Source organism: Protobothrops mucrosquamatus, unplaced genomic scaffold (genome assembly GCF_001527695.2).
Source record: "Protobothrops mucrosquamatus isolate PMUCROS unplaced genomic scaffold, P.Mucros_1.0 scaffold78, whole genome shotgun sequence".
In the NCBI taxonomy this organism is placed as follows: domain Eukaryota; kingdom Metazoa; phylum Chordata; class Lepidosauria; order Squamata; family Viperidae; genus Protobothrops; species Protobothrops mucrosquamatus.
The window spans coordinates 2,686,726-2,709,895 of NW_015386455.1; the positions used below are offsets into that span (position 1 = coordinate 2,686,726).

The window sequence follows — 23,170 nt, forward strand, 5'->3', positions numbered from 1 at the left end:
CAAGAATGGTTGTATATCAATCTTTAACATACCTAGGAATTCATTCCATTTTTCTGTATGATATCTGATAGGTAAACAACACTGAAGTCTTCTCTCTGATGCCACCTGAGTTACAAGATGGTCTGAAAGTAACAATGTCCAGACTTCAAAGTGCAAGCACTGAATATGGAAGCAGTGAGTCATGGATACTAAAATTAACTTGGGAGCATTCCATGACAATATTTTGGGCTAAAGGATGTGGAATAATTTATAAGAACAAAACCTTTAAATAAAATAGTTAAGATAGAAAGTTTTTTTTTCCAGAATGAAATACCCATAATCTCTAGTTAGCATGGCCAGTGACTTGGCTATATGGGAGATGAAATAAAGTGTACCTAGAGAGCAGCAGTTTAGAAAGTCATTTGAATAGAATTTAAATACAAAAAGCTAACAGCTAAAAGCAGTAGAAAATCAGGTTACCATTTGTTGCACTTTGGCCCTCACAGATATTTTGCTTTTGGTTGCATTGTATGCCTTATTATGTTAATTATTATCTTAACAAGTTGCATCAAAAATACAAAACGCAAAAAATAACATAAAAGTAATAAAAAACAGAGAGGAAGGAAGGAAGGAAGGAATCCATTTATAGATATCCCATATCCATGAAATGTTAAATAATATTTAAATGTTTCTAAATAAAAGAATAACTGATAATATATTATTGTAAAATATTATGAAAGCTTTGCCAAACTTATTGCATTATTTTTTGATTAGTAGATAAAATTGTTTTTTTTTCAAAAACAGATAATTTACTTATCTCTTGATAGAGAATTAATGCTATTTTTCCAGTTTCTCAAAATAACTCTGTTAGCAACACTCCAGGTCTGGCATAACTATAATTCCTCATAATCAGATTCCTAAGTTTAAGGACCTAATTTAAAACAATATTATTATCTTTAACATTAAAGGATTTCTCCATAAATCTACTGTTATAAGTGAAAGTGAACAAAGTGCCAGTAAATAGCCTGTCATTTTTCTGAAAGCCCAAGTCATTCCAAGTGCAATTAGCTCAAAGGAGGGTGAGTTAAACCTTTATAAAGGAGATAAACGTGACTAGTTACACAATTTAAATGAAATTCAGATGGTTAGACAACTGTGGATTCATTTGCACCAGCTATGTTTCAATATCGTTTTTAATACTCTATTTTTCAGATACTAGTTTAGATTTGATACTTCAGCTTAATCAGGCAGAGCCAGAAAATAAGGTATGCCAAAACAGCAATGTCATGGCTCCTCTGCAGAGTTTTGGAATGACTCCAGATGTCACTGCACCAACAGTAAAAGAAACAGAAATGTTGTCACAACAGTTGAAGGTAATATCTCATAAATAAATGGGACATCTACTATCTATATGGAATAGCAATATTTTAAATAGGGTATTTATTGATTTCAACAGAAGACAGAATTTTAAGAAAAGTTTTCCATTTACTCTGTCTTCTTTTTAGTAATTTTCTTACATATAAACAGCAATTGTTGCTGGAGTTTAAATTCGTACTTCGTCCATCACAAAAGCCTGGACATGAAAATTAATAATAATAATAATAATTAAAAATCTCCTTCTCCTTCAAGGGCAAAGCATGTAGAAATCTTAATTTACAAATTGCAACATAGCAAAAAGTCAAACTTTCAGATGGTAAATGCCTTGTTAAGTGATGACTTTCTGTTCTCCTTAAGTTATATATTTCATTCCTTTTCAGAATGTGCTGAAGATGGTATATGATGAGAGTTACAAGATATTTGTCCTATCAGAAAAATCTCTACCTCTTGATGATGGTGATAAAATTCAACAAGTTCCATTGGTGGAGGGTTGGCAAAGAGAGAGACTAATCTTGGTTGATATAATACAATCACTGAAGAATTATCTCAAACAATCTAATAAAGAAAACAAGGTACATGGATATTATAACATTTTTGTTTACAGTTAGTCACTAATTATTAATGTGTATAATTAATATGTACTTAATTATTACATACAAAACAGCAAGAAAATTACAGTTGCCAGGGTTTTTTTTGTAAAAGTTTTATTGGGTTTTTTTTCCCCCATACATTCAGTAATAATTTTTCAACAAATGTGCTGTCTTGAGTTTATATTCGGTAATACATATTTAATTCCTAATCCTTTATTCTTTCCTCTAGCCATCGATAAAATAAGTCCCAAGTTTGATAATATTCTGTTTTTTTCTTTTTCTTTCAGTCTCATAGTCAGTCTATCCATCTCTCTGCATTCTAGTATTTTTTAAATTATTTCTTCATCTGATGGTATTCCTTCATTTTTCCAGTATTGCGCAAATATAATTCTTGCCACTGTTGTGACATGCAAAATCAAATATATGCTTTGTTTGTTAGTCTTTTCTGGCATTATACCTAATTTTAAAAAGTTCAGGTTTAAAATCTACATGTTCTCTCTCTCTAGCCCAGCGGTTCTCAACCTATGGGTCGCAACCCCATTTGGGGTCGATCGACCATTTCACGGGGGTCGCCAAGCAAGGCTGTCCGCCATTTTTTTCCCCTTTTCCGGCGGGTGCCTTACCTCCCTTGAGCTGGGCCAGCTGGTGGTCGGCCTGCTCTGTCTCTGCCGCTTGCCAGCTACGCCTCGGCCGGCGCAGGGGGCGGAACCACGCATGCGTGGCGCTCCCGGGCAGGGAAAGTCCTCGACTTACGACCAGTTGGGTAGTCCTCGACTTACGACCGGTTTAGTCCTCGACTTACGACCAGTTGGGGGTCGCGGCATTAAAAAGGTTGAGAACCACTGCTCTAGCCAGGCATGTATCTTTTTCCAATAACAATTTACTTTGTCACATGTCCACCAAACATGATAATAAGTGCCTGGCTTATGTTTACATTTCCAACATCTATATGACATGTTTTTGAACATTTTTGCTAGTCTTGCTGTTGGCAAGTGCCATCTATAAAACATTTTATATAAATTTTCTTTGTAGGAAGTTGACATTGTCAGTTTGTAATTTCTTTCCCATAAATTTTGCCATTTTTCTAATTTTATATTGTATCCAAAATTTTTCACCCCTCTTATCATTGTTTCTTTAACTTGTTCGCTTTCCATTTTCAAAGTTAATAGAAAATTATACATTTTCTTAATTAGTTTCTCATCAGAAGTTAACAATGTCTTATCAAACAGTTTGTTCCTTATAAAATCCATACAGTTTAACATCTTTATCATATCTAGCTTGCATTTGTAAATGTGCCCACCATGATAAATTGATCCCTGATTTTCCATTTCTTGTTTAGATTTTAAATTCCCTTCAGAGTTTAGAATATCTCTATATGTCCAGATTTTTTCAAAGTTCACTAAATGTGGGTGTACAAATGTTTCCATTGTTGACAACCCTGGAATTTTCAAATATATTTTACATTTTATTTTTTCCCATGTTGTTAATAATGCATTTCTTATATAGTGATTTTGGAAATATTTATGAACTTTATTTTTCCCGTACCATAAAAAAGCGTGCCACCCCAATTGTAAATCATGCCCCTCCAGATATAACAGCCTTTTATTTCTGAGGGTTATCCAATCTTTTACCAATGTTAATGCAGATGCTTGATAATATAAAACCCTCTCTGGTAAACCAAGACCTCCATTTTCCTTGGCATCTTGTAACATTTTCATCTTAACTCTAGCTTTCTTTCCTTGCCAAATAAATTTCAGGATTAATAAATTTAAGTCTTCAAAAAAAATTTCTCAAGTTTTATAGGTATTGTTTGGAATAAGATTTTCGGTAGTATGTTCATTTTCACTGTAGCAATTCTTCCTAATATTGACAATTGCAAGTTTTTCCACTTTTCCAAATCCAGTCTTATTTGATTCAATAGTTTTGTACAATTATCTTCTTTTATCGTTGAACATCTTGCTGTTAAATATATTCCCAAATATTTGACCTTTTTAACTATTTGCAATTCTGTTTTTTCCGACATTTGGGGGGGGGGGTTTGCTTATCTGTAAGATGTTTAACTATTACTTTGGTTTTTTCTCTATTTTCAATCCTGCCATTTCTTTATATTGTTCTATCTTTCCCAATAGCTTAGGAATCATCTCCAAAGGTTCTTCTAAAATAAATACCAAATCATTAGCAAATGCTTGTAATTTATATGTTTCACCTTTTATTTCTAGTCCTTTAATTTCTATATCTTGTCTAATATTATTTCTATTTAGAACTTCCAAAGTGAAAATAAATAACAATGGAGATAATTTAGAAAGTTCTGTCCAAAGTCCATTATTTGTAATTGCTGAATCATAAATTGCCAGGAAACATTATCAAATGCCTTTTGAGCATCTAGAAATATTAGTGCCAGTTGTTTCCTGGATGTAATTCATAATATTCCAATACATCCATTATTACTCTTAAATTATTTTTAATTTGTCTCTTTGGCAAAAAACCATTTTGGTCTCCATTCTATAAATTCTCTTTCTTTTAACTCCATCTTGATTTGTTTTGTATTCCTCTCCATGTCACTTTTAAAGGGTTGTGAGTTGCCCATGTACCTGGTTCTATCTCAAATTCCTGCATATTTGTCCTCAGTTCAGATGTCATCCAGATCATGTCGATTCTGGACCAGGATTTTTGACTATTTGAATAAAGTGTATATTGTAATTTTCCTGGATTGATTTCCGTCCAAACATCTTGTACTCCAATTTCTTCTGTCATATTAAAAAAGGTCTTAGGTAATATTTTTCTTCCAGTTTTTCCTGTTTTACTACTTTTATAGTCTAATGTCCCATCCACTATCGCATTAAAGTCTCCTACTAAACAAATGTTTTGATACTCCATTTCTATTATTTTTCTATGGAGATTTTGATAGAATTCTTCCTGGTTATTATTTGGTGCATAGATTACTACCAACAATGTTTGTTTTTTATGTAAGTATATTTCTACCATCACAATTCTTCCTTCTTCATCTGAATAAATCATTTTAGAATCTATTGTCTTTTTAATATATACGGCAGCACCTCTTTTTTTCTGTTGTGCTGATGCATAGTAAAGTTTCCTAATCTTTGGGTATTCCAACAGCTTATAATATTGTCTTTTTACATGTGCCTTTTGCAAACAAATTATATCTATATTTAATTTCTGAAGTTTTCTAAAAATTTTGTTTCTTTTTGATGGGGAGTTTAGTCTATTTATATTCACTGAAAAAAATCTGTTTTCTTTCTCCATTTCAATTATTTATATTTAGGTCTAGTCCAGTGATTCTCAACCTGTGGGTCGGGACCCCATTTGGGGTCAATCGACCATTTCACGGGGGTCGTCAAGCAAGGCTGTCCGCCATTTTTTTGTCCGCCATTTTTCCCCCCTTTTCCGGTGGGTGCCTTACCTCCCTTGGGCTGGGCCAGCTGGTGGTCGGCCTGCTCCGTCTCTGCCGCTTGTCAGCTACGCCTCGGGCGGTGCAGGGGGTGGAACCACGCATGCGCGGTGCTCCCGGGCAGGGAAAGTCCTCGACTTACGACCGGTTGCGTAGTCCTCGACTTACGACCGGTTTAGTCCTCGACGTACGACCGGTTTAGTCCTCGACGTACAACCGGTTTAGTCCTCGACTTACGACCGGTTGGGGTCGCGGCATTAAAAAGGTTGAGAACCACTGGTCTAGTCGATCTCGTAATCCTCTGTTCTCTGGCAGTTCCTTCACTCTCTTGATCAAATTTCTCTTTCTGTTCTCCTGTTGTATAATTACTTCTTCGGTTGCTTCTTCTATTTGTTTCTGATCTTTTCTCTCCTCTTGTCGATGTTGCATTCCTTCATCTAAGAATGCTCGATTTCTTTCATCAAAATCTTCTGCTTTCCAAACTGAATGCAATCGGTATCTTGTATTATTCCAATTAGTTAAAATCCCTTCTGGCATTAACCATCTGAAATTTATGCCTTTTGCAATCAGCTTTGTAGTTAGGAAATGATATTGTCTTCGAGTATCTCTTACTCTCTTGGGTATCTGCTTTAACACCACGATTTCTTTATTCTTGTATTGTAATGGCTCATCTCTGTCTTTTCTCACTATTTCATCTCTTGTTGTTTTCTTTATAAATCTTACATGCACTTCTCTGGGTAGTTTATATTTCCTTGCGTAGCTTGAATTCATTCGAAATATTTCATCTATCTCCATTTGCATCTCTGCTCTGTCTGCTTGCAAAGCCTCTGCCAGGAGATCAATAATCACAACTGCTATATTTTCTTCTCTGTCTTCAGGAATATTTTGAAATCTTAAGTAGTGTTCCACTTTCTCCATTTCTAAGATCGCCACCACTTCATCTAGATTTTGATTTGCTTGTTCTAATTTTTCATTTTTTTGTATTAGTACTTCCATTTTTTTGTCAATATCATCTGATTTATTTTCTACTTTCTGAATTCTTTGTTCATTTTTAACAATCATTTGGTGGTGGACTTCAAATTGTGTCTTTATGTCCGATATTTGTTCGTTTAATTTATCAAAATTAATTTTCATCTCTTCATGGTTTTTTGTATTGATTCTTGAATTAATTTTAATGTAGTTTGCATCTCATTTTGAGCAGTGCTTATTTTCTCATGCTGCAACATTGTTTCAATAGATCCCTGGCTTGTTGAGCTAGATCAGTGATGACGAACCTTTTAGAGACCGAGTGCCCAAAAACTGGCCCCACCCCCGCTCCACCCCCTGCCCCCCCGCCCCGCCTGCCCACAGGACCATTCACCGCCTCCAGGGCCCGCCGCAGATCACCCAGGCAGCCCAGCAGCGCTATGGCGGCCACACCCTTTGCCCGCGCCCTGCAGCATCAACTGCATAATGGAGTATGAGGGCAGAGTCTTGTCTACGCTGCCTGGCTGCCATGTCCTTGGCTGCACTGCTCCGTGTGGGCCACGCTCGTGGGTGACTCTCCTTCAGGGGGGCTGCTAGAGAGGAGGGGGTCGCGGAAGGAGGCAAGGCTGGGGTAACAGCCCGTGTGCCCACAGAGAGGGCTCCGAGTGCCGCCTCTGGCACCTGTGCCATAGGTTCGCCACCACTGGGCTAGATGTTCCAACAGAGGGTGCAGAGGAAGTCTTTTTCATAAGTCTGGTGAGATTTGATGTACTCATTTTTCAAGCCAACTATCTTAGGCTAAATCCAATATCTCAAGGAGAGAATACAAAGTAAAAAAAGAAAAAAAGCCAACTATCTTAGGCTAAAATCCAACCAAAAAGAACAAGCCAACTACTTTAGGCCAAATCCAAATCCTTCAGTTGAGTCACAGATGTAAAATGCCCACTGTCTCCAAGTAATTCCTGTTTTGGTTATATCCAGAGTCAACAGATATAATTGTAGAAAACCTTTTCACTTATAAACTCACATAAAGACACTTTGTTTATACCAGCTGTTGTTTCAAGATCAAACATTTTCAGGTTCTTTTATTATTTAGTATTACTGTAGTATCTCCTTTCACCATTAGATGTCCTCTACACTGTTTTGTCAATATCTGGTTTTAAAAGATTATTACAAAGTTTTTCTTTTACAGTTCTTTATAGATTATTTACCCTAAGAATTATATCTAAAAAGTTTTTTCCACATCCTGTACGTTAAGCAGTCTTTCTTTGAGTAAATCTAAGTTCAATTTTTAAGAGTGCTTTTATCTTCCTTAAAATCCTTCCCCCTCCTATAGTTGCTCGCCGCTTTTAACTCTCTTCTCCCCTAGTCCTTCTGGGGTCTTTACTTCATAGCTCTTCCCAATCAGGGGATCAACATTTCTAGGTCCAAAAGGAAAAGGAATGAAAGAGCAGGCTCACCCAGTTTCAGCATGCTGTTGACAATCAGCTGTTTAGCAGAGTGCCGCGGCTCCTCACTTTTCTTCCGGCTGGCGATGATTTGGGCAGTCTGGGCTTACTAGGCAGCATTTCCTCCATCCTTTTAGAGGGTTTCTTCAATCCATCTGGACTGACCGCTGTCTGGTCTCGACTCCTGAGGCATCCCTCCTTCGTTTCCCCTCCAGGGCAACTTTCCGACCCCTTGGGGTCATCGGGCAGAACAAAATCGGGCTAAGAAGCCAGAGCCCCGGCTTCTTCCACCCGTCTCATCAAACATCAGACCGGAAGTCTATAGTTGCCAGTTCTTTAGCTAGTGTTTGCCTTCATATGCATCTAGTTCTTCTCAAGAATCTAGGATGTCATAATGTATCAGTATAGTTACCGTATGTGTAGATCTAAGCAGTGTGGCCTTGAATGAAAACAATTTACACTTATAAAGCAGGGATAAAGACTTCCAGCTAATAATTTTACCTATGAAACACATTCTTAAAGAAATTCAGGTTACAAAGGACTGCTGAAGGAAAAGCAAATTCTAGAACTAAAGAAAAAATATTGTAATAGCCTGAAAACTAGACAGATTGATAGGATATAACAAATCACTAATGATCTCTTGGAAATTTAGCTCTCACTGGAATAGTTAATCCCATGTGTACTTGGGATTAAACAATTATGATCTATATGAGCAAGTTGTCAGAAATAAATTCTTTCTCCAACTTTCTTTCATATATCATTTAAACTATATAAAAACCTTGATAAACCTGAACATTTTTGGAACAAGTTGTTTTGGATTGAGAAAAACTGAACTGTTCATCCAGTACACTTTGCCAATCATTGAACATGGAGTTGCTGTAGGAGTGGTATAGCAGTCAATGCACAGGAAACACTATACAATGGAAGGAAGAATGAATTCAGTTAAATACCAAGGGTTAGGGCAGGGGTCTTCAAACTTGGCCCTTTTATGACTTGTGGACTTCAATTCCCAGAATGACTCAGCCAGCCATGCTGGCTGAGGAATTCTGGGAGTTGAAGTCCACATGTCATAAAAGGGCCAAGTTTGAAGACCCCTGGCTTAGGGTTATGGCCCACAAACAATGAAGGAATTAAAGCTGAAAAAGGATGGGTATTTCAGCAAAATAACAATCTAAAGCACACCTCAAAGTCAGCAACAATGAAGTACTTACAAGAAAGAAAAAGGTTTGGGTATGGTGTTTACTGTCACCAGATTTCAATATTATTAATAATTTGTAATGAAATCTCAAACAGTACAAAGAAGGAGACTTTAAGAATATTTCTGAATTAAAAGAGTATTTCAAAGAAGAGTGGGGGGGATCTAAAAGCATGTATAGAAGGCTGGCTATAGGAGACATTTGGAATAAGGATGTGTTAAAAAGTACTGATTGAAAACAGATCCAAATATTTGCATATGTCATGTTCACTATTTTCCAATTCTGAATCTATAAGTAAATGAACATAAATAGTAAACATACATTAAAATTTGCAGAGAAATGTCAATATTGTTAGGTCTGCCTCTGTTCAAATCCTAAGAAAGAAAAAACCCAACTCCAAGGAGAAGAGGTACTTTTACTAAGAATGAATTGATAGCAGCAAAAGCAAGGCAAGATCTGAGTAAAAACTGCGTGAAAGTTACACATTGAAAGTTTCCCCATAGCCATCCCCCCATGGTCCGACCCCTGCAGACCAATCAACGTCCAGCATGATGTTATGAGAAATCCTCTTCAGCAGATGATGTGCACCTCTGGAGGCCCAGGACGGTTGGCCTTGATGGAGTCTAAACATCTCCACTCCGATAATGAGTGATCCTCCCTTCCAATTCTTACATCAGCTCACTTCCCTGACCCAAATACCACACACCCCCACACCCCATTTCCATGGCAGCCGAGGGTAAGCAAGTGGCAAACTGCAAGCAGCAAATCTGGGTGACATTATCTTTGTATCATGTATGGGTTGTACCAACCTCCATTTTTTAAGGATGCATTGAAACATACAATTAGACTAAATGTCTAAACTTTTGCCTGCAACGGTAAAGTGAAATGATGATTTTCAACTGCCACATTCTGCTCACTAATATTACACTTGAAGCAAGCTGCTATTTTTTTTCAGTATTTTATTTCTAAAAAAAATTAGTCTGGAAATCACATACCATATTAGGAAGAAAACAATTATATATTACTTGTGTCAAATTATTATCTATACATATACGTGGTTCATTGAAATATGCATGCATGTACACATGCAAATCCAAACCAGTGCTAATATAAACAACTCAATTTTTTTGTTTTTCCCTAAGGAACCAGAAAAACATCTTACAAATCTATGTAAATTCAAGTGGCCTAAAAATGTAAATGACATGTAATTCATAGTTTGAATCAGTTTTAAATTCTGTGCTGAAAAAATAGGCATGTGAATTTACATCTTTTAAAAAATCTACCATATTCAGTGCATGAAATGAACTTTTTTTTCAGGAGGAACAGCAACCAAAGAGAATTGTTGAACATCTTTCATCCTCAGATAGGAACAGCTTGCTTTCTGATATGCAGGATCTTGAAATTCAGTTGAGACTTACACAACTTCAAAGCCAAGAGAAGTTACAGGAACTCCAAGAAACACTTATAAATACAGAGAATCATGGGAAAAAGCAAGAGCATCAGCTTCAAAGACAGGGTAATGTATTTTTCTTTTCTTCTCATTGTTCATTTGAATAAATAAATATTAAAAATAAAAATAATTATTCATTATTGGTTTTGTTTACATTTTTGTGAATACTAGATACTATGCCACTGAAATATATATCTGCTTCCCAAATCTGCTGTGCTGCATTACGAGTGAATCCTTTCTTGTTTGTATCTTTTACCCCTAATATACTTCTGTACCAAATATTAGAGAATTGGATAAGCTGGATAAGGAGTTCTCAATTCTGAATACTCAACATCTCATCACTACCTATTTGTAATTTCTTGTATCCCCCACTAGCTTGTATCTTTCCTAGCTGATAAAAAATTATCTACCAAAATGAAGATTTAAGAATCTCCAATTAATGAAATATTAATTAAAATATCTCTTAAAATATATTTATTGGTTGTATTATCCAAGTATTATGTATATGACCTTATTATCCATGGGTTTCATTGTATGCTATTACATATATCTCCAGTTGGAAATTGCTCACCAGATTTCAATATCTATTCAGGATTTCACTTATGTATGTTTTTTGTGTATTTTCTGTCACAAAATGGAACAAATGAACACTATCGCACATTGCAAAGAACACTTTTCATGGGTATTCTGTTTATTCATGGTTGTTGATTTCGAACAGTTTCTGTGAATAACAAGAACAACCTTTGTATCATCAGATTTAAATTTATCAAAAGGGAACAAACTCAGCAAACTTATTTCCTACTTCTTACCTTGTCGCACAGCCATACTGGCAAGTTGTCCCTCAAATATTCTTGTTAAAGCAATTTCAAGCAGATTCAATTTGGTTTGAACAATGAAGGGAAAGGGAGACAGATGGTGAGAGCATGTGATACAATAGGTAGTCCTCCACTTACGAGTACAAATGGATCTAACATTTCTGTTGCTAAGCGAGACCATTGTTAAGTGAGTTTTGCCCCGTTTTATGACCTTTCTTGCCACAGTAGTTAAGTGAAGCCATTGCAGTTGTTAATTTGGTTAGTAACACAGTTGTTAAGTGAATCTGGCTTCTCCATTGACTTAGCTTATCAGTAGGTTGCAAAAGGACATTGCAACCGTCATAAAATGAGCCAGTTGCCAAGTGTCTGAATTTTGATCACGTGCAATGATTGTAAGTGTGAAAAACAGTCATGTCACTTTTTTCAGTATCATTGTAACTTGAAATGATCACTAAATGAAATGTGGTAAGTTGAGGACTACCTTATTATCCTAATTGGTCTTCCATCTAAATTAAAACTTTATTTTTAAAAATGGTAAAGGGAAGATATTGGGAAAATATATTTAGGGAAAATATAGAAAGCTTAGGAATAGATTTATGTATTTACTTTTTGCATGTTTAAATTTATTCTCAGTTGAACTTCTAGAATATAAACTTCAGCAAGAACAATTCATTGCAAAGGACTTGCAGGCTTCCCTAAAACATGAACAAGAGAAAGCTTCTGAAATGCACGAATTGCTGAAACAGGAACACACTGCAATACTGAATTTGAAATCAGATCTTTGTGAAAGCAAACAAACAAATGAGAGGTTAGAAAAATCTTTACAAAAAACCCAAAATGAAGTAATTAAATACAGGTAAAGATTTCCAAATGGATTCTGCCTTACATTTTTGTTAATGCATTGCTACCGGTATATTATGAACTTTCTCTTTTTTCCCACAAGAGTTTTTAAACAAGATGTTTGCAATCCTCTGGAGAGTGGGATCATAGGCAAATTTTAGGGGGGAGGGAGTTGTAGCCAGCTTATCTATACAAGGGATCTCTATCAAAGAGCTCTGCAACCAGGGCCATTAGGATTCTCTTAAATCTGTCTTATCTTTCTTTTTTATTCCCATATACCTATCTATAATTCCCTCCCAATTCTACTATCCTCAGCAACATTTGCAAGCCCTAACGTAATGGGCTAAATGAGGGTTGATTTCCTCTTCTCTTTCTGTAGTACAATTTGGCAGCTATTTTGCAAAGAGAGATGGTGGTGAGCCATTGTCAGCCTGGATTCATATAGCAACTGCAACCTCAATTAACTGAGGACCATTGTCTCTGGATCCTATGTATCTTCAGACATGTGCTGTGTGGTGTGGGAAGCTGCCTTGTAAGAATAACAGAACAGAATAACAAAATAGAACAGAATAACAAATAACAAAAAAAGCTTCTTTCAACATGTAAAAAACAAGAAAAAAGTGAAGGAAATGATTGGTCCCTTAGTGGGGGAAAGTGACAAGAAAGTGACAAGCAACAGGGAGAAAGCAGAACTATTTAACTCGTTTTTTGCATCTGTCTTTACACAAAGGGAAAAAACAGACCAACCTATCAAAAATAGTGCTATAAGAAACAGAATAGAAACACAAGTTAAGATAGGCAAGAAAATGGTAAGTGAGCACCTGTCCAGCCTAGAGGAGTTCAAGTCACCAGGACCAGATGGATTACACCCCAAGGTTCACAAGGAACTGGCAGATGTGATCTCAGAACCACTGAACTATATTTTTCAAAGATCCTGGAGCACTGGGGAACTACCAGAGGACTGGAAAAGAGCTGAATTAGTTCCCCTCTTCAAAAAAGGGGAAAAAATGGATCCAGGAAATTAAAGACCTATCAGCCTGACCTCAATACCTGGGAAGATTCTGGAAAAGATAATCAAGCAATGAATCAGCGAACACCTAGAGGCAAACAAATTCATTACTAAAAGCCAACATGGGTTTGTCCAAAACAGATCATGCCAGACAAACCTTATTGCATTCTTTGACCAAGTGACAAAATTAGTGGATCAAAGGAATGCTGTGGATATAATTTACTTGGACTTCAGTAAGGCATTTGATAAAGTAGATCACAACCTACTACTCGATAAGATAGAAAAATGTGGTTTAGACAGCATCACCACCAGATGGATTTGTAGCTGGCTGACCGGCCGTACTCAGTGTGTGGTCCTCAATGGAACCGCATCTACATGGAGAGAAGTGTGAAGTGGGGTGCCCAGGGCTCTATTCTGGGCCCAGTGCTCATCAACATCTGCATCAACAATTTGGACAAGGGGATAGATGGGGAACTCATCAAATTTGCAGACTACACCAAACTGGCAGGAATAGCCAACACTCCAGAAGACAGGCTTAAGATACAGGAGGATCTGGACAGACTTGAACATTGGGCTCTATCTAACAAAATGAAATTCAATGGTGAAAAAAGTAAGGTTCTACATTTAGGCAAGAAAAACCAAATGTATAGGTATAATATAGGGCAGACATGTCAAACTTGTGACGTCACGCAACGTATCAGGAGAGTTTTGCCATTGCTGGCAATGGGGTGGGCGCAGCTTCCGCATGACGCGTCCGGCTCGCAGTTTGACACCCTTGGTATAGGGGGTACCTTGCTCAATAGTAGTAACTGTGAGAGGGATCTCGGAGTCCTAGTGGACAATTACTTAAATATGAGCCAGCAGTGTGCTACAGCTGCCAAAAAGCCAACACAGTGCTAGGCTGCATTAACAGAGGGATAGAATCAACATCACGTGAAGTGTTAATACCACTTTACAATGCCTTGGTAAGGCCACACTTGGAATACTGCATCTAGTTTTGGTCACCACCATGTAAAAAAGATGTTGAGACTCTAGAAAGAGTACAGAGAAGACCAACAAAGATGATTAGGGGACTGGAGGCTAAAACATATAAGGAACGGCTGCTGGAATTGGGTATGTCTAGTTTAATGAAGAGAAGGACGAGGGGGACATGATAGCAGTGTTCCAATATCTCGGGGGCTGCCACAGAGAAGAGGGAGTCAAGCTATTCTCCAAGGCGCCTGAAGGCAGGACAAGAAGCAACGAATGGAAACTAATCAAGGAGAGAAGCAACCTAGAACTAAGGAGAAACTTCCTGACAGAACAATTAACCAATGGAACAACCTGCCTCCAGAAGTGGTGAATGCTCCAACACTGGAAGTTTTTAAGAAGAGACTGAACAGCCATTTGTCCGAAATAGTATAGGGTTTCCTGCCTGAGCAGGGGGTTGGACTAGATGACTGCCAAGATCCCTTCCAACTTTATTGTTGTTGTTGTTGTTATTATTATTAACAGAGTTGGAAGGGACATTGGAAGTCTTCTAGTCCAATCCACTGCTCAAGCAGGAGACTCTATCATTTCAGACAAATGACTGTCCAGTTTCTTCTTAAAAGCCTCCAGCACCCACAACTTCTGAAGGCAAGCTGTTCCATTGTTGATTATTCTCACTGTCAGGAAATTTTTCCTTCGTTTTATTAGTTCTATTGTATTAGAAATGCAGCAGAGGCATTAATAGTGCCATTGCTCTGCTATTTGGATGCTATCTCTGAGTGATTTGTGGGGGAAGGATGAATTGTGGTACATCCTCTGATTTATCAGTACCCATATTCATTTGTTTATGTGGGATCAGTGTGATACATCATGATCTATTAACAGGAAAGTCAAGAAAGGATAAGAGAAAGGCAGCCGAAAGGAGCAAAGAGAAAGAAGATTCACTCCTATCTTTACTCCTGCCCTTTCAAGTGCTTTGCACAACCATACAAAATATCCCAATTCCATACAGGAACAGTCTGGAATCAGCCACCATTCCCAACTGGCTCAGCTGGAAAACAAAATGCCAAATGGAAGGAGGAACATTTGGGTGGTGCTGGGATCCAGATATTCATTTCCTCCCTTTTCAGATGAAGGGTACACCAATATGGGCTTTTGGAAAGACCTCAGTAAGCACCTTCTATGGAAGGAGGAGGAGAACTAGGATATCTCCCTTGTGACTGGAAGAGGTTAGAGAAGGAAAAAAGTGACCTACATCCTGGAATGGAAGAGGAAGAAAGATGGGCACTTATATGTGGAGAATGTCAGCCTACATATCAGCAAAATATAAGTGCATCAGGGGAAGATGTACACTAGTGTGTTTGTATGTTCATTCATACAAATGTGTGTGTGTGTGTGTGTGTGTGTGTGTGTGTGTGTGTGTGTGTACAGCATATACTTATTTATTATATGTATAAGTTACTCCAAAGTAAATTGCATATGGAAAGCCCTCCCAGTAACATTATATTTCTGGCATAGGGTTAATATATTTGTTCTTAAAATTTGCATAGGAAAAAAGGAACCTTCCTGGCCCCTTCAGTAGGATTATCCCATTCATGAAATCATTAGTTCTATTCATAGGAATTTGAATAGAAGGGGGTGGTTCACACCGATTCACTGATCATTTTGGAGTATATAGCTTCAATCCCTATTGTATAGCATAAAGGCTCACTTCTGAGATTCCTTTAAACCAATTCTAATAATTCTCTTTGTCTGTTTATAACTTTGTTTATAAAATGCCTGCTTCCTACATAAAGAAGTATTTTTGTTATTTTTATTGTGGTAATTAATTTCATTATTGTTATGATTTCTTATTTTAGTTCCCCTTTTCACATAGCCCTAATTTTGTAATGATACATACTGTTCCTAGTTTATATTTTCAGCTGTGTGCATATAGAGAAATCATTTTTATATTGTGTATTGATACCAGCATGAAAAAATTCACAAAAAGAAATTTGACATTTTTTAACCACTGTGATTAAAATCTATAGTGAAAAATATATTAATTTTATTTTTGTTCAGTCATTAAAGGCCTAATTTCCTGAAAAAAGAATGATTTGTAGTTAGATTAACAATTTTTATAAATAATATTTTAAAATGTTATGCCATAGTTCTGCATTGGAAAATAAAGAGAGAAGTATTACAGCAGCACTTGAGAATTTACAGAGGGAACATCTTAAAAACAAAGAATTACAGATTAAGTTGGATGAAGAGCAGAAACAGCATAAAATAAAAGAGGATGAAAAATCAAAAGCTATAGAGGTAAAATATGTCATAAAATGATAATCCCTATTGCTACACAGTTTTTTATATTCTTGTCTTCAACCAAAATAGGTTAAATTCAATGTAGTAAATCTCCAAAGCAAACTATTTTTTTTCTTGTTCCCCATTACTAGATATATATCCTTTTCCTGATGAAAAGAAATAATGTCTATAAACTGACTAACTGGGCCCATTAACAAATTCCAGTTAGGCTTAGGCTAGGAGGAATAACTACCTCAAGATCCCTTGTCATGGAGCACTTACCAAAAACTGTATAATGATCAAAGTTCAAACTAGATTCATTTTTTGTTAGCTCAGTATGCCTAAAAGTGATAACACATCTTGTTTTATTTTATTTATTATAGGACTAACCGTGATTTTGTTTCAAGCCCCAGCCAGATGATATATTTTAGATAACTTATATAATTTTCACACCCTATACAGTTTGATCTTATATTTGTCTTTAATTTGATACTGACATCCTTTAAAAAAAATCTGTATGTTCCTTTGCTAATATATTGTCTCCTTCTCAGAAAATGTTCCATGTAGTGTTATTAATAAATCTTAAATATAAAAGAGGACAAAATCATCCAATTGTTTTGTTTATTTGCTTCCAAATATACTAAGGTGCAAGCTTGCCAGGTCAGTTTCTTAGGAAAAATAAAACTCAAATATTTAAAAGACTCCTTTCAATAGTTGTCTTGCAAAGATCATCTAATATTTAATTTTTACAGTAAAGAAAGATATCTGTCAGTGAAAAGACAGCTATAACCAATTCAGTGTAGTAGTTTCATTTTTCTACAAACAATAAAAAGAGAATTTGTCCTGGTTTTTTTATCATATATTTATATAAAATGTCAATATTTAACATCTCAATGTGTAGAGAAGGCCTTTATTTTTGTATCTCTATTTTATTGTATTTATTGATAAGTGTAATGAATCTGGGGTATAGTCATTGGAACAAGCCGGATCTGAGATTTTCACACATAAAGGATACAGTTAACTTTCCCTTGTTCCCGGCCAATCGCTGGTTATCAGTCATTGTCCATTGTCCAGTCCCAAAATTGTTTGGGAAATAGTCCCTGTTTTCGGCACTTGCTGGCTCTGCATTATTTTGGTGTGACCTTGAGACGGCTGGAACAGGACAGTATGGCTTAGTTTTGATTCCTCCTGGTTCCCTCCCTTTGTCCCTGCCCCCACTGCTCCCTTCTCCTGTTATTAATGTCAGGCTGTCAGCTTGCTATGCATAGTTTAGCAGAATGGCAGCCATGACATGGTCAGAGATGCTGAAAAATAAGACAGAAATGTGAAAATTCAAAATACTTTCAAGTTTGACAACATAACACACTGCTCACAAGGAGGAAGAGCGCCACCAGGTGGGCAGGCAGGTGTCTTGCTCGGCTGTGGCTTGGGGGGCACTTTTTCAGTGCCATTGTAACTTCGAACAGTCACTAAGCAAACTGTTGTAAGTCGAGGACTACCTGTACTTTATCACTTTTTTCCTGTTTGTTTGTTTGTTTTGGTCAAGTTTTTGACACCTTGCTAAGCGACTGGTGGTACTCGGATATTGCCACATCCTAAAAGTGGTACAATGGGTGAAAAGGTTGAAAAGCCCTGTACTAAAGCACTTCAAACAGGCTTACCCTTGCAAAACCAATTGAAATGATAAAAATGTGTTTACTATTAGTCTCATTAATTTACTTAGGTTTTTTTTAACATATTGTCTTGGGTAAGTGCTTCTTAGGATAGATCCATTACCTAATTTTATGCTGCTGTTTTATAAATCAATTTATCTTTGGGAGAGTGTAGCCTATAGCTGAAAACACAGGTAGAATGAATGGACCTTCTTTCACTGGTGAAATTGTTTCTTTGCATTCCTTAAAGATTATACGTCTGTCTGTTTTTCTTAAAGCTGTCTGGACTCAAATCCTAATTTCCATGAAATCTCATTGACTACAGTATTAGACTTCATAGATATTCAGGTTTGAATTTTTATATAATTAATGTAAATATATCTTTGTGTTGTACAGGAGTTGCAAGGTGCCTTGGAGTTACAGTGTATTCAGAACAATCAATTAACTGTGGCTTTAGAGCATGAACAGTCAGCAAATAGTAATCTCCATAAAGAACTCCAAATTGAACATTCTCGCTGTGAGGCTTTATTATCCAAGGATCAGAATAAACTATTGGAACTGCAGAAAAATTTAGATATTGAGAAAAAACAAAATGCAGACCTGTTAAATGCCTTGAACCATGAACGTGTTTTGACAGAACATCTGACTATGAAATTAAATGAATGTGGATCTTGTAAACATAAAGATTCATTGCTGGAATTGCAAGCACAGTTGCATTTAGAAAGGTCCAATTCTAGGAAACTTTTTGCTATAATTGAGAAATCACAGCAGCAGATATTTGATTCAAAGAAACAGATGGAAGAAATGCATATACATTGTAAAGAATTTCAACAAGAACAAGATCTCCAAAACACTGTTCACGTTACAGGGTCAATGATGCAAAATAAAAAACAAGATGTTGCTCATACTTTGGAGGTACAAAGAGAGAAAGAAGCACAAACAAAAAGGGGGTGGAAACAATTGCAGTCTGCTGTGAAATCATCGAGCGATCAACAGATCAGGACAGTACAAGGAGAAAGAAAAAGGGCACAGAAGCAACAAACTGAATGTCACTGTTTAAGGGCACTTCTAGAAGCTCAAGAAAATCAAGTAAGAATATCCTATTTTTGTTACCTTAGTAGTATAATGCACATAGAGGAATCTACATAGAATTGTAGATTCTGTGGTCCAGCCTATAGATCAGTGATGGCGAACCTTTTAGAGACCGAATGCCCAAACCGCAACCCAAAACCCACTTATTTATCGCAAAGTGCCAGGGCCGCATCAGCATTGTGGTGCCCTCAGGGTTGGGGGTGGGCATGGCCCACTGGGTGGGCATGGCAAGATTGGGGGAGATCCAGGGAGTCTCTGGTGGGTGGGATAGTGGGCAGGAGGCTCGTCCTGCGGGGTGAGGTGGGGTAGGGCAGGGTGCCATTGCTGCAAGGCGAGGCAAGAGCGGCTGCTGCCTGACACCATCAGCCCCCGCACACAGAGGCCAGTGAGCACATAGGGGGCGTGCTCTACCACCTCTACTCGAGCTTGCTAGCCAGCTGCTTTGCCTCCTTTGTGCTGGGTGGGGCTGCCACTCCGGGTGCCAGAGGTGGCCTAATGGACCTGCGCGAGCTGGCAGTGGTGGCAGGTGTGCCCACAGAGAGGGCTCTGAGTGCCGCCTCTGGCACACGTGCCATACTGTAGGTTTGCCATCACTGTTATAGATCATCTGTGCAAGGGCTATTAAAGTGTTTGGAACAGATAGCTATGTAGTCTATATTTGAAGCCTTTGAGTAAAGAACATTAATTGATTGATTGATTAATTTTGATTTGTGTCCTACTTTTATTATTTTTATTTATTTATTTATTTATTAAATTTATATACCGCCCTATCTCCCTTGCGGGACTCAGGGTGGTGAACAGGCGATACTAAAAACCACGATAATAAATAAATAGTTTGTTTTAAAATCGAATTAAATAACAGGCCTGTTCTAAAAACACACCCGTAAAAAAAAACCCCACTGAAACATAATCAAACTACGCCAGGCCGGCCGCACGGAATAGATGGGCCTTCAGGGCTCGGCGAAAACAACTCAAGGCAGCAAACACACCTAATACGTATTCCTCATATTTTCCCCACAACAACCCTGTGAGGTGAGTTGGGCTAAGAGGGAATGACTGGCCCAGGTCATCCAGCTGGCTGACTCTCTTATATAATACAATAAATGTATTTTATACATACATACACACACACATAAAATTAAAAATGATTGGGTCCAAAATATAACCCTCTCCCTTTAATACTTCCATTTTCTCCCAAACAGGTTTTCAGCAAGAGAGGACTATAATTATTAGATATCATATTAATTAAAATCTCCCATTGTTAAGTTTTTAATGTGGCACAGAAGGATTTCTTCCATATAGCATGCCTGTCTCCTATTGGCTTCACTTTTATAATTTCTTTCAATCTCTACTTTCTATTTCTTTGATTTCCTATGTCTCCTGCATTGTTGGTGTAAGGTGTGGCAGAACCTGGGGACACAGTTAAAAGAGGCATCAGCCTAAAATCCCTAAGTAGCCACAAGCGAACTAAGTCTAACCTTCCTTGAATTCTGTTTACCCTTATCTAACTCCAAGCATGTGTTAAATATCAATTTCAATATTCCTGTGCATAAGCATGAGTACCAATAAATCAGTAATTGGCTCTTCAAGTGTGGACCTGTTCTCAGCCCTTGGTGATACATTCAACACCATCCTTCCCCTTTTTCTTCAATTTAATGCTTTCTTATTGAGAATGGTGAGATACTTCCCGGTTCCATGAGATGTAGCCTACCTTTTTCATGAGTTCTTTGTGTAAATAGATCCATGATCGAGGAATTCAAAAATAGCAGCACAATCTATATAGCTAATTGTTGACTTATAGAATCCTGTTCCTCTTATCACATGTGAAAGGCTTTTATCCTTATAGATGGAAAGATTAACAAAAACAATATTTATATTCCCATTTTTCTGTCCAGGACTTTGTAGTCTCTGAAAGTCTTTTTTGGCATTGTCATTCATGTTGAATACTCAAAGGGATGGTGTCATGGTTCTGACTAATGAAACACTTCAAAAAACTTCCAGGCATTGTTTATCCTAGAAAGCCTTTATTACAGTGTAACACAGTATCGGCACAACATGGAGGGATGCCAAGTTCTGAATTTCCCTTCCTTTGCACATAACATTCCAGGCTATTCCCCCTCCCCTTTTTGCAGTCATCATTCACATTTTCCAATCAACCTGGAGGGCAAAGGTTCCCTTCCCAGTGCAGTCCTTATCTTTCTCCTCTCCCCCCCCTCCACTATCTGAATTAACTCTAAAAATACCAGACAGTTCTGCATATCTTGTCAAAGCAATAATATCCAATATTAGCAGCGTTGACAGATGGTTACCATACTTTGCAGTTTCAGCAACCTGTTCATCATATTCTGGTTGTCCCTGTGATATAATACCAGCTTGGCATACTCAGTCCTTATTTTTCTTAGCAAAGAATCACCAACTACCACAAAGTGCCTCTTGTACCCCAAAATATTCTTTGATTTCTCTCTCTCTGTGTGTGTGTGTGTTCTATACATTATTGGATATAATACAAATTACTGTATTTTTTATTCCAATAGAATGAGTCCACATTACAATATTTGCAAAACTGTATGAAATTCATGGAATTGCAAAAAATGCTAGAAGATCTGAAGAAACAAGAAATATTATTAAAAAAATATAACCAATTTCCTTCAAGAAATAATTACACTAACTTAACTTTTACATCTGATACTGTAAGATTGCATGTTGAACAACAGATATTGGAAAACATCAGAGAACAGCTGGTTCTTGTTGCTGCATATCTTTCTGAGTTCATATATAAAACTATAGACAAGTGAGTATTCTTTTAAGAATTCTCTTTGTTTTAGAAACATCTTCTAGAAATTGGAGATACAAGGGGAAATCATCAATTCTAACAATTGGACACACTGTCTATACTTTCCAAGAAATATCAGTCTTCCTGGGAAAAAATGTTAATGGCAATACCTGATATTACTGTTTAGATTAGTGATAGTTAATCAGGAAGCTTGAATTCAGTGATACATGTTAACTGTGCTTTCTGTACTGAATATTAACTGCTTTCCAGATTTCAGGCAAGTGCTGTATAAGATTCCAAGTAGCAGAAATTGTCCCCTGCCCAAAATCATTTGTGAGGTTGGCTGGTGAATATTAATTTTATATGACTGCAAAGATCTATATAAGATTGTTTTACACAAATTTATTATTTTTAGCTATGTTGCTTGAGACTAAATATACAGAGTTATGTATCTGTATTTTGGGGACAGCTACTTGTTGCATAGCTACCTGGATTACATTTTTCTGTTTTGTACTTAACAGAACAGTAAATTGGTCTGCATCAAATGATGAGATAGTTGCAGCCTTACTTCATATACTTGAAATCAAAGAATTACTGGCTTTTTCCAAACCTGTGGTAAGAGGATATTTTTTTTTCATAAATAACTATTTAGGCTTTAGTTACAATTTATAGAAAACCAGCTAATCTCTCATGTCTTCCAATAGAATAAAAATATTTTTATTTTATTTTATTTTTATTTATATCCTGCTTTTATTATTTTTACAAAACTCATTGCAGCAAATTTATCCAACACACTTTCCTCTTCCTATTTTCCCCACAATGACAAAGCTGTGAAGTATCACATCAGTTTTGAATTAGTACTAGGTACAGGCACATCAAAACACAATTTGAAGTTCTCTGCTCAGATTTTTAGTATATCGCAGTCTTGATCCATGTTAAAAATGGCAAGAAAACTCTCACAGTAGCAACCTATTTTCCCAAGCTTTGTGGTTTGAAAAGCCTCTGTGGCAGAATCTTGGCATAAACCTACAATCTTGTCCTTTAAAACTATAGATTGTCTAAAATAAATTAACTATTCTTATTATAATATAACATTTTATATTATTGTATAATATATATTTATTTATTATTATTACTTTAATTTATACCCCGCCCTTCTCCCGAGGGACTCAGGGCGGCTTACAGGTAAATAAAAACAGAGCTATACAATAAATATTTAAAAGCCAAATTAAAATATATATTAATTAACCTGTATTAGAAAAATTATAAAATCCCTTTAAAATCCCTATAAAATCCCCCCCTAGGCCAATCCCGCTTGATGG

The 23,170-nt window shown here is 36.7% G+C and overlaps 1 protein-coding gene across 4 annotated transcripts in view; it reads left to right on the top strand.

Moving 5' to 3' along the window:
- The window catches only part of PCNT (pericentrin), a 123,257-nt gene that overhangs the window by 83,766 nt on the left and 16,321 nt on the right, over window positions 1–23,170 (top strand). For 3 of the 4 annotated variants that reach the window (XM_015812329.1, XM_015812332.1, XM_015812331.1), the window contains 9 exons: window positions 72–174; window positions 1,192–1,352; window positions 1,737–1,928; window positions 10,283–10,481; window positions 11,864–12,086; window positions 16,199–16,349; window positions 18,380–19,072; window positions 21,610–21,866; window positions 22,370–22,463. In XM_015812329.1, the coding sequence (XP_015667815.1) occupies window positions 72–174; window positions 1,192–1,352; window positions 1,737–1,928; window positions 10,283–10,481; window positions 11,864–12,086; window positions 16,199–16,349; window positions 18,380–19,072; window positions 21,610–21,866; window positions 22,370–22,463 (2,073 nt within the window). The remainder of the gene's footprint in view (window positions 1–71; window positions 175–1,191; window positions 1,353–1,736; window positions 1,929–10,282; window positions 10,482–11,863; window positions 12,087–16,198; window positions 16,350–18,379; window positions 19,073–21,609; window positions 21,867–22,369; window positions 22,464–23,170) is intronic. The other variant, XM_015812333.1, reaches the window with a different exon arrangement.